This window comes from Canis lupus, chromosome 18, assembly GCF_003254725.2.
Source record: "Canis lupus dingo isolate Sandy chromosome 18, ASM325472v2, whole genome shotgun sequence".
In the NCBI taxonomy this organism is placed as follows: domain Eukaryota; kingdom Metazoa; phylum Chordata; class Mammalia; order Carnivora; family Canidae; genus Canis; species Canis lupus.
The window spans coordinates 42,787,387-42,802,158 of NC_064260.1; the positions used below are offsets into that span (position 1 = coordinate 42,787,387).

General features: G+C 41.0%; 1 protein-coding gene across 5 annotated transcripts; it reads left to right on the forward strand.

Moving 5' to 3' along the window:
- The first annotated feature begins 36 nt into the window (after positions 1-36).
- HARBI1 (harbinger transposase derived 1) lies at positions 37-11,257 on the forward strand. Of its 5 annotated transcripts, none has more exons than XM_025452036.3 (3): positions 37-154; positions 1,257-2,075; positions 9,538-11,257. In XM_025452036.3, exons 2-3 carry the CDS (start codon positions 1,406-1,408, stop codon positions 9,915-9,917), a joined length of 1,050 nt encoding a protein of 349 aa, XP_025307821.1. In that variant the 5' UTR covers positions 37-154; positions 1,257-1,405; the 3' UTR covers positions 9,918-11,257. The 5 variants fall into 5 exon arrangements, with proteins under 5 accessions (XP_025307821.1, XP_025307819.1, XP_025307822.1 ...); XM_025452034.3 differs by having other exon boundaries at positions 139-256; XM_025452037.3 differs by having other exon boundaries at positions 141-214.
- The last annotated feature ends 3,515 nt before the right edge of the window (positions 11,258-14,772 follow it).

The following is a 14,772-nucleotide window of genomic DNA, read 5'->3' on the forward strand; positions in this document are numbered from 1 at the left end:
AAGGAAAGAAAGTCGCAAAGACGGAGGTTCTTTGAAAGAGTGAGAATGTTTGGGCCGAGTGTGGAATGTGCGCCGCCGAACCGCACGTCGCCGCGGCAGCGGCAGTGAGGACGCGGCGTGGGGAGGATGCTGACGCAAGGGGGCGGTACCTATGGTGAGCGCCGTGGCGGCTAGTGCGCGGCGGCGGGTTCCACTGGAGGGCCGGACCCACTGGGTGGGTGGGGAGTGCTGCTGGTAACCCGGCAGCCGCGGAGAGGTGGGTGACGGGCCTTGGCTGACTTTGAGTGGCCGGCGCATAAGTATCATTTCTAAGGCACTTTTTAAGAGCCTGTCGTTAGAGCACACGATCTGAGTCCGCCGGGCTGGACCGTGGGCAGTTTTTTGCCCCCACCTCTCTTGCTAGACTGGTTTTAGCGCCCCTCACGTTCCTCTCGTACTTACCAGGTGGAGCCAGAGGGCTTGAGTAATGCGCCGTGACTAATCCCTGCCCGGAGTAGTTAAGACTTAAGTCAGCCAGTTCTTGGCCTGTGTAGTTAGGAGCAGACCTCTTTTTCCTTTTGGGTAATTATGCTATCGCCTCCATTAATCTTTTTTGTAAAGGATTTTATTTATTCGTGAGAGAGAGAGAGAGGCAGAGACAGACACAGGCAGAAGGAGAAGCAGGCTCCATGCAGGGAGCACGACGTGGGACTCGATTCTGGGTCTCCAGGATCACGCCCTGGGCGGAAGGCGGGCGCTAAACCGCTGAGCCACCCAGGCTGCCCCAAGGATTTTATTTTTAAGTAATCTCTACATCCAGCATAAGGCTGGAACTTAAAACCCAGAGATCAAGAGACCCTCCCTCTAGGGACTGAGCCAGCCAGGTGCCCCTCCTCCATTAATCCTTTTCTCTTTCCAGTTCAAATCCCAAGGATTAAGTGAGCCACCAAAATCATCTCCCATCCTCCCTCCCTCCTTTCCTTCCTTCCTCCCTCCCTCCCTCCCTTCCTTCCTTGCTTCCTTCCTTCCTTCCTTCCTACTCCTGTGTCCAGGGAGCTGCTCTGCTACAATACAAAACAACTCCCATTATCTTTCAAACCAAAGCAAGCCTATTGTACAGCTATGAGTTAGTGGAGAAAAACCCAAAGTTACAGGTATAGCACCTTTTGCTTGGACAGAATGAAAGTTCGAGAAAAGGAGCTGTTGTAGCCTTTGAATCACTTTAAAGTCTTTGGTCGGTTTCTAATGCTTTTTTTTTTTTTTTTTAACCTTTACAGAGAGAAGAGTATAAATGCCAGAGCCATTTAACTGATGGGTAGCTGCTGAATTCTGACACTTCCTTAAATACCTTCTTGAACCAACATCTTCACTGGGAGGAATTCAGGAAAAGTAGCAGAGGGAAGGAGAGATCACATTTCTGTGTACCATGGCTATACCAATAACAGTGCTTGACTGTGATCTCTTGCTGTATGGCCGAGGTCACCGCACACTGGACCGCTTTAAGCTGGATGACGTGACTGATGAATACTTGATGTCCATGTATGGGTTTCCTCGACAGTTCATTTATTACTTGGTGGAGCTCTTGGGGGCAAGTCTTTCTAGACCTACTCAGAGATCCAGAGCTATTAGCCCAGAGACACAGATCCTTGCAGCACTGGGCTTCTATACTTCAGGTTCCTTCCAGACTCGGATGGGAGATGCTATTGGAATCAGTCAGGCATCTATGAGTCGATGTGTTGCCAATGTCACCGAAGCACTTGTGGAAAGAGCCACACAGTTCATTCGCTTTCCAGCTGATGAAGCCTCCATGCAGGCTCTAAAGGATGAATTCTATGGCTTGGCAGGGATGCCAGGGGTAATAGGGGTGGTTGACTGTATCCATGTGGCAATCAAGGCACCAAATGCTGAAGACCTCTCCTATGTGAATCGCAAAGGTCTGCATTCTTTGAACTGCCTGATGGTGTGTGACATCAGAGGGGCACTAATGACTGTGGAGACCAACTGGCCAGGCAGCCTACAGGACTATGCTGTGCTACAGCAGTCTTCCCTCAATAGTCATTTTGAAGCTGGAATGCACAAAGATAGCTGGCTGCTCGGTAAGTTTGCAGGCGCACATGCTTCATTTTGTAGCCATAGAAAAATGATGTAGCAGAGCAGAATGAAATTTGAGAATCTATAGACCTGAGTCTCAGTCCTGTTATCTTTTTTTAATGAGACATCAGGTAATAACTCTAAGCCATCCTTTAAAAAAAAATTGACACTTAAAAGACATTTATTTAAGCTTAAAAACATAGTACTTAACCCAGAGTCTCACTTCTAAGAATTTATCTTGAGGCATATGTTCATAAATATGAACATTGGTGGTGTGAAATAAAATTACACTGCCAGCAGTGTTTTGTAGTTGGAAACAAAGCAACAACAGTCCTACAAAAATGTTCCCCTTGAATACAGCTGAAATTCTTTTTTTTTTTTAAAGATTTATTTATTTATGAGAGAGAGAGAGAAAGAAAGAAAGAGAGAGAGGCAGAGACACAGGAGGAGGGAGAAGCAGGTCCATGCCGGGAGCCCGACGCGGGATTCGATCCCGGGACTCCAGGATCGCACCCTGGGCCAAAGGCAGGTGCTAAACTGCTGAGCCACCCAGGGATGCCCCTACAACTGAAATTCTCAATCTGTATGGATATGGTTAAATATAATACATCTATACAAGTGAGCCTTAATTTTTTTTATCATGTATATAATGTTTAAAAAAATAATGCCAATAGTAGTAATACCTATTGTTAGGATTAGGTAGTATATATGAGAATTCACTATAAAGTGTTGTACAGATTTTTGTTCTTGGTTATTGTCACTGTGATATCTATATGAAAATGATACGGGTGCCTGCATGGCCTAGTCAGTTAAGGTTGCCTTGGGCTAAGGTCATGATCCCGGGATCCTGGTATGGAGCCTCGCGAGGGACTCTGCGCTCCATGGGAAGTCTGCTTTTCCCTCTCTCTGTGCCCCCCTCCGCAAATGCCATTGGGAAGCCTGACTTAGTGATTCAAGTAGGACAAGAACCCATTCAAAAATGAGCAGTGCAAACTGAGGTTACTGCACAGCTGGGAAGAATATTTGGGTAACACTGATAATACCCTTGAGCTTGGCAGCTTATTCTGTTTATTTGTTTGTGTTAAAGCACTACTCTTATATAAGCAACAGGACAAATACACGACGACATATTATGTGAGATGAAAATGATTGGAAGACCTCTCTTTTAAAACCACTAATCATGGGCAGCCCGGTTGGCTCAGCGGTTTAGCGCCGCCTTCAGCCCGGGGCGTTCTCCTGGAGACTCGGGATTGAGTCCCACCTCGGGCTCCCTGCATGGAGCCTGCTTCTCCCTCTCCGTCTCCCTCTCCCTCCCTCCTTCCCTCCCTCCCTCTGCCTCACTCTCTCTCTGTGTCTCTCAAAAATAAATAAAATCTTAAAAAAAAAACCAAAAAACACTGATCGTGGGGATCCCTCGATGGCTCAGCAGTTTAGCGTCTGCCTTCCGCCCAGGGCATGGTCCTGGAGTCCCGGGCCACATCAGGCTCCCCTGCGTGGAGTCTGCTTCTCTCTCTGCCTATGTCTCTGCCTCTCTCTCTCTGCCTATGTCTCTGCCTCTCTCTCTCTGTGTGTCTGTCATGAATAAGTAAATAAAATCTGTAAAAACAAAAACAAAACCACTGATCATATCTCTGCACTGCATGTATTCGTAACAGTGTTTAACATGCAGTAGATGCTCAGAAATTATTTTTCTGGGCAGCCCCGGTGGCATAGCGGTTTAGTGCCACTTTCAGCCCAGGACATGATCCTGGAGACCCAGGATCGAGTCCCACGTCGGGCTCCCTGCATGGAGCCTGCTTCTCCCTCTGCCTGTCTCTCTCTCTGTCTCTAATAAATAAATAAATAAATAAATAAAATCATTAAAAAAAGAAATTATTTTTCTTTAATATTCTTTATTTCTCCCTTGTTCCAAGTGGGAAGAGACTGCTGTCACACTGGTTTAGAGCTGCCAGGATACTTACTCCGTGTAATGTATTGGAACTCAGTGATTTACTTGAGTTGTTGCTTCTGCATTCTGTCTTCAATGTGCTCCCTTTTTCTTTATCCTACTAGACTTTTTCCTTAATCCTACCTTGTGCCAGGGTGCCTGGTGGCTCAGGCAGTTAGGGTCTATCTTCAACTCGGGTCATGATCCCAGGATCTTAAAAAAAAAAAATCCTACCTTGTGCTTGTTTTGAACTTTCAAATTTCATTTTTTAAAAAAGGTTTTAGGGATCCCTGGGTGGCGCAGCGGTTTGGCCTTTGGCCCAGGGCACGATCCTGGAGACCCGGGATTGAATCCCACGTCAGGCTCCCGGTGCATGGAGCCTGCTTCTCCCTCTGCCTGTGTCTCTGCCTCTCTCTCCCTCTCTCTCTGTATGACTATCATAAATAAATTTAAAAAAATAAAAAATAAAAAATAAAAGGTTTTATGTATTTATTTGAGAGAGAGAGCATGAGCAGGGAGAGGGTCAGAAAAAAGGGAGAAGCAGACTCCCTGCTAATAAGCAAGGCTTGATTCCGGGGCCCCAGGATCATGACCTGAGCTGAAGGCAGACACTTAGCTGAGCTACTGAGGTGCCCCTCAAATTTCATTTTCAAACAAGTTATACCATGAAACAAAGGAAAGTCTGTTTTGTAAGTGTCTCATGTAGTTACTTCTGCAGCTGTGAGAGTACTTGGGTTCCAAGTTCATTTTTTAAAAGTATTTATTTATTTATTTAGAGTGTGTGTGTGTGTGCGCGCGCACGCGGACGCGCGCGCGCAAGTAGGGGGGAGGGGCACAGGAGGAGAGAGAGGGAGAGAATCTCCAGCAGGCCTTGTGCTGAATGTGGAGCCCTATAGTGGGGCTGGATCTCAGGACCCAGAGATTGTGACTGGAGCCAAAACCGAGAGTCAGATGCTTAACTGACTGAGCTACCCAGGCACCCCCAAGCTCATTTCTTATGAAATCACTTTGGTACCTAATTGTAAAGCCAGTTAAAACATGGTGAGTGCTTAGAACTTGTCAGGCAATGTTGTAAGCACTTTGCATTGGATTATCTCACTTAATTGCTATAAAAACTATTGAGTTTAACACTGATATTAACTTTTTTTTTAATATTAACATTTTTATGTAGGAGTAAATTAAGATACAATATCTAAGCCACTTGTGGTTAACTTTTAAAACTAGGTCACATGAGGAATTAACTCTATTTGGCAAATAGTCCCTTCATTAAGGATTTCAGGGTCATGTAGGAATTACTTTTTTTCTCTTTTCCTCACACCTTGGGACCCCAGATTCGGTTGGAAACATGATTTTATTGTTTTATGGTATTGACAGGATGTAGTTGGAAATAAGGGAAAACTTGGGCAGCCCTGGTGGCTCAGCGGTTTAGCGCCACCTTCAGTCCAGGGCGTGATCTTGGAGACCCAGGATCGAGTCCCACTTCGGGCTCCCTGCATGGAGCCTGCTTCTCCTTTGCCTGTGTCTCTGCCTCTCTTTCTCTGTCTCAAATAAATAAATAAATAAATAAATAAATAAATAAATAAATCTTTAAAAAAAAATAAGGAAAAACTGACAATTTTTTTTTAAAATGTAGGCTCTACACTCAATGTGGGGCTTGAATTTAAGACCCTGATATTAAGAGTCGCATGCCCTACTGAGTGAGCCAGCCAGGCGCCCCAACTCTGACAAATTTTTATGTACTTTTCTGATTCTCCTCTTTTCAGAGAGTTGAAAGTGGGAGAGATGGATGTGGTAACAACATTTAACAAATGTTTATTAAGGCCACTTTTGGTACCAGGCTACATACTAGGTACTAGGGATGGGAAAAATATACCCATGTGGAAATTGATTCCCTTAGTACTACTAGCAGTTCTCTAGCACATACCCTTGCAAAACCTCCATGAGCTCTAACAGGAAAACTAGTTTGAAGACCTCTGAACTAGTATAGTGTTTCACAAATTTTCCAGATCGAGAGAGTCATCTGGGGAATTTATTAAAAATATACATCACTGGGCCCCACTTCAAACTATGGGAATAGAATCATCAAGGAAAGAATGGATATCCATTTTTAGCAGGTGCTCAAATGATTTGTACAAATAGATAACTTTGGAAGACACTGGTATCTAAAAAATGTGTTGGATAATGGGGAAAGATGGCAGGATTATGAGGATGACAAGATGTTAAAAAAGATGAGATGGCTGATCATATCTTAACAGCATCAGATCTGTGGAATAGTTCTAAATTTGCCAAATGTAGAATGGACTGTGATTCCTCTTTGTTTTTGTTATTGTTTTCTTTTTATTTTTTTTAATTTTTAAAAAATACTTTATTTTTTAAAATTTATTTTATTTTTATTTTTATTATTTTATTTATTTATTTATTCATGAGAGACAAACACAGAGAGAGAGGCAGAGAGGCAGAGACACAGGCAGAGGGAGAAGCAGGCTCCATGCAGGGAGCCTGACGTGGGACTCAATCCCGGGTCTCCAGGATCATGCCCTGGGCTAAAGGTGGTACTAAACCGCTGAGCCACCCGGGCTGCGCTATTGTTTTGTTTTTAGTATGAAATCACTTTTGTAAAATTTAAAACCAAGAACAACATTATATTGCTTAGATACAATATAAACAAATGCAGAGAAATGACAAACAAAAAAATTAGAATAGTGTTTCCATCAAAAGAGGGGTAAATGGGAACATCTGTGGTTTTGTAGTATATTTTTACCATGAATGTCGCCCCTTCATATCCTCGTTCTCATCTGTCCCTTCAAAATTGCATTACCTTATTCCTCTTCTCTAAATGTACCTGGTCCTACAAAGGATTCCACCTGAGTTCTTATTTCCTCAGCTCCTGGCCTAGTCTGGTTAAGCAGCTTTGGGTAAGATCTGCCAGAATGTCTTGTGGCTGACTGATCATGTAAGCAATTGTAATCTGGTTAGCAATTCTGATCCTAATCCCCTCCTGAGTGTCTGTTTTCCAGTGGTGCTTGGATTATAACCAGTTAATGACCATGGGGCATTTTATAAAAAGTCTACATTAACTAGTTTATCCTTTATGTCTCCCCATTTAAGGAAGGCTCACACTGTTTCTTAGAGAAATGTTTAACAAATACCATTTAGTATCTCTGTGCTTTGGCATTCATCATAAATGTTTATCTTATTCTCTGGCATTATCCCATTGTTTTCATGACTGAGTCTGACGTTAGCATTTTGTGACTAGCTCCCTCTTCCTTTGCCTGGCATATCACAGGATCGCTGACGGATATTTTGATCTTCTCATTCATAAAATCAGTTTAATAATATCTTACCAGGCAGAGCTGGGATTGGATAATAAGAGATAATATTTTTAAAGTGCCTAGCACAGTGCCTGCTACATAGTTGGTGTTCAATAAGTCACTGATAGTATTTTCATTATTATTTAAAGGATCAGTTTCTTAAGTTCAGTACTTAGTAGATGTGAGTTCAACTAAAATAAAATACTTTGTACTTTGGGAGGGAAAAGCCAAGTAAATGTAAAATTTGAAAATATTATGACACTCTTTTAAAGATTTTATTTATTCATGAGAGACACATAGAGAAGCAGAGACATAGGCAGAGGGAGAAGCTGGCTCCCTGCGGGGACCCTGATGCAGCATCTGATCCCAGGACCCTGGGATCACAAACTGAGCTGAAGGCAGACGCTCAACCACTGAGCCAGCCAGGTGCCCCATTATGACATTTCTTTTTTTTTTTTTTTTAAGACTTTATTATTATTATTATTATTTAAGATTTTATTTATTCATGAGAGACACAGAGAGAGAGGGGGTCAGAGATACAAGCAGAGAGACAAGCAGGTTCCATGCAGGGAGCCTGATATGGGACTGGATCCCAGGACTCCAATATCACACCCTGGGCGGAAGGCAGGCGCTAAACCGCAGAACCACCCAGGCGTCCCCCCATTATGACATTTCTTAGATAATTAAAGCTAATCCAGCACCTACAATTAATACAATATTATGTGTTATGTATTATGTATAAGTAAAAACATTAAAAAAAACTTTAAAAAAAATTTAATCCAGTTCTTAAAAATGTAAGCTCCTGAAAGAGAGGAGTCCTGTATGTTTTTGGAACAGTGCCTAGACTCTCTGAACAGTCCATAATTATTTACCAAAACTGATAGTGGATCAGAAACACACTATTGTGCAAGTTGGTACTCCTAGAGCCTATTTGTTTCAGATTTCTAGGGGGTTGTGCCTCTGCATGAGACATTTCATCTGCCAGCTGTAGTGAGTCAGGACAATTAAGCGTTATAGAAACATTGTGCTGTTGTAACAGGACATTGCATCCCAGCCTTGTATTTTATTTTGTTCTGAGCACTGCCTGAAATCATTTGATAAGGAAGTCACCTTAGGAAAATGCCTCATGTATATTATTTTAATTTTGGTTTCCTTATCACTATTACTATTTGTGTCATATTTATATTTTTGTTAATGTGAAATTCTACTAGTTCCTATGTTACAAAGGCAGGTTCCAGTGAATGTATTATCTAGGAACACCCGAGTTCTGATCTCCACCACAGGTGCTGGGACTTTTATCTTATTGTTCTTAGGACTGGGAGAATGAATGATTGTTGTCCGTGAAATACTCTGAAATCCCTAGGTAGTGTTTTCAGACCTGACACTTTAATGGTAAAGTTAGAAATTTTCCTCCCAAATGTTTTGAGCTCTCCTGACGGAATAATCTTTTTTCTCTCTTGCACTTTTTCTCTTTGGAGAGTTTGAAGATTGGCTTGCTGTATGATAGTTTTTTACTAACCTTTCATTAAAGAACAATATCTCTGAGTTTGGAAAATATAGAAATTTTATTTCCTTTAGTGCCTTTATCTCCTTCCCACAGTTTTTTCAGACTTGGCTGTTTTTTCTTTGTTTTTAATTGGAAAATGTTCAAAAATGTATATGCACATTTTAAAAAATTTGCCTATATTTTGAGAATCTGAATTATTTCACAAGTTATCGTGATTATGCCTACTCATTTTATTTTTTATTTCAAAGTTCTTATTTAAATTCTAGTGAGTTAACATATAGTGTAATATTGGTTTCAGGAACCGAATTTAGTGATTCATTGCTTACATACAACACCCAGTGCTCATCACAAGTGCCCTCCTTAATCCCTGTCACCCATTTAGCTCCTCCTTCGCCCACCTCCCTTTCAGCAACCTTCAGATTGTTCTTTATAGTTAAGAGTCTTATGCTTTTGCCTCCCTCTTTTTTTTATTTTTTATAAGCTATCACCCTTTTTCTCTGTTGGTTTTAACAAGGATATTTCTAGCCAAGACCCATCTCTTCCTGCTTATGATCCTGGCATGCCTTCTTTTTACCACAACATTTCCCTTTTGGTTTTTCTGGGGCACAGTGGCTCCAGAGTCTGTTGCATTTTCTTATCCATTCTCTATGTGTTCCTGGATTTTTCTTTCTGTTTTTATTCCAATTAGAATAATTTATGATTTCTTTGGACCTTCCCCACAGGTGACAGTTCCTTCTTTCTGCGTACTTGGCTCATGACCCCCCTTCACATTCCTGAAACTCCAGCCGAATATCGTTATAATATGGCCCATTCTGCAACTCACAGTGTGATTGAGAAGACTTTCCGAACTCTCTGCTCCCGATTCCGCTGCCTGGATGGATCTAAGGGAGCACTGCAATACTCACCAGAGAAGTCTAGCCACATTATCTTGGCTTGTTGTGTCCTCCACAACATCTCCCTGGAGCATGGGATGGATGTTTGGTCCTCTCCAATGACAGGACCCATGGAACAGCCCCCTGAAGAAGAGTTTGAGCACATGGAGTCTTTGGACCTAGAGGCTGACCGAATCCGTCAGGAGCTGATGCTCACTCATTTTAGCTAATGTGAAAGGTGTGGGGAGGAACTTTCCAGAAGGAGTTGTGACATACCTTCTCTCTGACCATCCTCTAGAGAGTTCCATCATCTAGCATGACTGAGTATGTGGACACTTGTCACAAATTGACATTTAATATGTGTGTTTTAGAAGGGTTGTGGCTATGCTAGAATATCTTGATTAATTTTCAAATACATTAGCTAAACCCAAACCAAAACGATAGTTCCCTGCAAAAGTTCCACAGAACTCCAGGTTGAGCACCACTGACTTGAAAACTCCCTAGTAGCAGACATGTATGATTGTGCCTACAAAATCAGAACAAAGGGAAAAACGACATTCAGCCAGAATGTTTTTTGCTTGTTTAATTTTCTAGAGTTTTCAAATGAAAACAGCATTTGTCCTGAATTATTGGGTGGGATTTTAGCTTTTCTACTTTGCTGCCTATATAGGCATAATCTGAGGCAAGTGTAAAGAACACATGTAAGGTAGGGAATGGTCTGACATAAGTTAAGTGGCTACTAATCTGAGTTTGCAGCTTTGTGTTTTTAAGATGTTAGGGATGGCCTGAAGCTTCCATCTTTAGTCTTTCTGCAGTAGTTGGACTGTGACTTGGACCTGGTTTCTAAGGAGAACATCTGGACTCCACAATCTCCTCTTTACAACCCAGAGTAGAAGTTAGAGGCTAAGAACCCAATCAGCTTAAAGAAGACAAGTCAAATATAGATAAAATAGCAAGATTATACTTGACATATCTAAAGACCCTGATAGATTGATGGACAGAGGAGATTTTACCCAGGTTTTGATAGCTCACATCTAAATAGATCACATTTCTTACACTCATGATTTTAGAATGTCTTTTTGGCTATTATGCTTTGAAATTCCTTGTATAGAAGGAAGATTTAAGGAATAAAGGCATTGTGAAAGTAGTTAAAAAAAAAAAAGGTAAGAAAATTTCTTGATGTGAAATGAATTTTGGTGTTAGACCTAGTTGGATATCTTGTGTGCAAAGTGATGGACAGAATTTCCCAGGCAATAAATAATCTCCCACCAAGTCTTATTCTAAAATTGTACTGATATAAAAATAGCCTGATTGGAATAATGAAAGTGTGAATTAGGTTCACACTTTGGTGCCTTTGCTGGGACAAAAAAGAGATTTTCTTGAGGATTGTCTTGTTCTCAGTTTCTCATCAACTTACCATGTGATACCTCAGAATTGTCCTCTTGGATCATTTCCTACCTGCTTTTGGCAGTGTTAATCTGATGATTTTCAAAGTAAAGAAATGAACAGCTGATGACAGAAGAAATTTGGAAATAAATTGAGGGTGACTCATCGCCACGATTAAAAACAATTATGGATTATTATCTGTTGTTTATTTCTACTCCAAATGCTATTTCCCATCATCATTCTACTCCATGAAGATTGGGTCCATTTGGCAGGAGGTTGAGCTTAATATGTACAATGATATCATGGAGATGAGAATGGACAACAAAGAGGTGCCTGCAAACATTAATTCTACTCATTGTACAACAGAGGTGCCCTGTTACATACTTTTCCTTTGTAAAATCTAACCTGTGACCAAGCTTGCTTTGTCTCCCTCATGATGCACTATTTTAACTCTCATGGTCTTTCCAGGTTTCCTGAGATGGCTAATTTTCCCTACAAGGTTTTGGTTCTATTGTGCATATTGCATGAGGAAAGGGTGACTGCCATCCGTGTATCCTAAGTGGCAAGGTAGAGTGTGAGCCTTGAAAATACCTGGCATTTTAGCTTTAAAAAACTGCATTTAAGGAAAATTGGGGTTTTTCACAACTTAACTCACTAGATGGTAACATAAAGCCTGAGTGGGAGGGACAGTCTTGGAGAGATTTCAAAAGCAATTTCAAGTCTATTACTTGCACACCAAAGATAATTTCTAAGTGCTGAACTGACTGAATACTGGCTGACAGTGTTTTTTCCTGGGAGCATTTTATTTCCTAATAATTCCACAGAGTAACTGTTGAAATCTATCTCTTTAATCTCCTTTCACCCTGAATTTTCACAGACCAGGATTTTTTCATTTCTTAGTTACAGTTTCACCAAAATGATCTTGGGGTAGGATCAGGGTCTGTACTTCCAAATTGCCAAAATTTGTTCCTAGGAGCTTTTTTATAGGTGCCTGCGAAGTCTTCTCTTGAGGTCTTTATTGTGGATTTTAGGTATCTTCCTGGTACAGTTTTGGGAAAGAGTCAAGGATTATGTAAGCTTCATCTTCCCATAGATAATGCCATCTGGTCAGCATAGGAGTTTTCCAGATTTGCCCTTAGATGTTTCAAGACAGCAAAGTCCCAGGATATATAAAGAGAAAACCACAATATTGGGTCATCACTGGTTTACTAATTTCAAACTATACAAAATAGAGACCTCAAACTTAGTTTAAAATGAACTGAATAGAGATGAAGCTCCTTTCTTGACCCTTGGGCTATAAAGGATATATAGCAAATTAATCTAAGTCCAGACTAATGGGGTCTTCTTAGTGAAGCCATAGAAAAGGTGGTGGGGAGAGAAGTAAAATAGAAGCTAGACAGATAACATATACTGTGATTGTGTCCTGACTTGAAATGATAAATTGAAAACAACTCAAGGACCAAGCTCAGCAGTCAGTGTCCCTGGCAATGGAGGGAAGCTAGGAGGAGGACAAGAAAATAAGAAATCAAGAAAACTTAGTCATTGTATATGCACATGTCCTCAGGACCCATATCACTCTCTAGATCCAGCCCAGATTTTACGAAATGGTGAGAACAAGAGATAACCGAATTAAGTAAGAGCTCGTTCATTGTAAGAATGGCAATGCAGGATAGAAGGAAAGTCCTAGCTGAATGCTGGGAACACCTCAGTTCCCTAACACGTTAAATTCACAGGCTTTTTTTTTTTTTTTTTAAATGACTATGCTCTAAACCACTTTTGTGATAATCAAATAGGAGTCATGAGATCTCATGATATACTAAAGAGGAGCAAGGAAATTAGACCTTGAAATCATAAGTTAGTACATTTTTTAAAAAGTCCATTTGAAAGGAATATGTTTGCTCAACAAAATATTAAGGATCTAACATTTTGTTGAGACGTTAACCCTTATATACATAGCTTTCTATGAAAAGGCTGATTTCTTTGTCATTCTAGAGTCTTAAGATGTTCATACATTAAAATCCATTGATATAAAAAAATAAAATAAAATAAAATAAAATCCATTGATAAATTGCACCAATGAAAATATATCCTATATAAATAATTCCAAAGAAGAAAGCACCTCCTACTGTGAATGATTAAGTTGTGTTCTGGGATCTCTTCCCTGTGCTGCTCCTGCATCATTACCTTGCTTCTACTTTACCATCTAGCACATTAACCAACAGTGCCATGAGACGAGGCTACCAAATAACAGAACAGAATTGCAACAGCAAAACCTACAGTTGGCTCATCATTTTGGCTGCTCAAGGCCCAATTCCTCTTCCCGGAATTCCTAATAAGATGACACATGGTACTGCTACAGAGTTCTTTCATCCTTCATTCAGCCCGATTTCTACCATGCAGAATGTAGTAGATGTTTCTTACAGCCCAGAGCCAATGTAAAGAAAGATTTTCTCCGCTTCTCTTCTTTTCTCTCTCTTCACTCTCCATCCCAGGCAATTTCCTCATGTCTACATATCCCAATCCTCTTTTCCTGGCTTAGTCTTTACAAGTTCCTTCTGTGTGATTGGCAGTGGCTAGGTCGCTTCTTAGGGTTTGCCAACTGTCCTGGTTTGCCCAGAGCCATTGCAGTGTTAGCATTAAAAGTTCTTTGTCCTGGGAAACCCCTAGTCCTCATCAAACTGGGGCAGATGGTCACCCCACTTCAGGGGAAGCATCATCCTACCTTTAAGGAGATGGCTCCCCATTGGAGAACTCAACCAATACCATAATCAGTAATCAACATAAAAAGGAATTATTGAATCATAACTCTGAGATGTAAGCATCAGTGATATACCCCAGAATGATATTTACCCCCCTGGTTTTTTTTCTTTAAAGTCTTCCTTCAGTGTGTGGAGATTCAACTTCACACACTGAAGTGTGTTGAGGATTTCAAACTAATTTCTTGTGATCTACTCTTCTGTCCAAATTGACTCCCATAAAAACAAGCAGTACTTTATTGTCACAGTAAAGCTTAAATCCACACCTGAAAAGAAATGGTTCTCTAGAGAAATTTTATCTGTAGAGATGCATCTCTGTCTCCAGAATAAGCCATCTTTTCCATGGTTTCACTGAGCAGTTTAGCCTCAAGCTTCTCAAATATCTCCATTTTTAGGTGATGATTTTAGATTTATATTTGTATAAACTTCAGGTGTTTTTCCCAAAAGAAGAGTCCCTAATTTTTGAAAGACTGAAAATTTCTTGTAGCCTTAAAATTAGTTTCTTTAGTTTTTCTCACCGAAATCAAGCTTTCAAAATAATGTTGTTGGGATCCCTGGGTGGCGCAGCGGTTTGGCGCCTGCCTTTGGCCCAGGGCGCGATCCTGGAGACCCGGGATTGAATCCCACGTCGGGCTCCCGGTGCATGGAGCCTGCTTCTCCCTCTGCCTGTGTCTCTGCCTCTCTCTCTCTCTCTCTCTCTCTCTCTCTGTGACTATCATAAATAAATAAAAATTAAAAAAAAAGTTCAAAATAATGTTGTTATTTGGGTCAAGTTTCAATGAGGGCTGTAGCTTTAGATGCTTATGTCCCACAAGCCTTTCCAAGAAGGAAGCTTCTCTAAAACATGTATTCTGGGAATAGAAACTCAGCCCTGGATGGCAGCAAAAGGAAGTCTATTTGCTGCTCCTCATCTGGCTTCAGGAATGTGGCAGAGACTGCTTAT

What these genes read in the sequence shown, in the direction of transcription:
- HARBI1 (XM_025452036.3), top strand. Translation starts at nt 1,406, where the DNA reads ATGGCTATACCAATAACAGTGCTTGACTGTGATCTCTTGCTGTATGGC. An exon ending in CAAAGATAGCTGGCTGCTCG is followed by an intron (nt 2,076 to 9,537) that starts GTAAGTTTGCAG and finishes CCTTCCCCACAG; the next exon opens with GTGACAGTTCCTTCTTTCTG.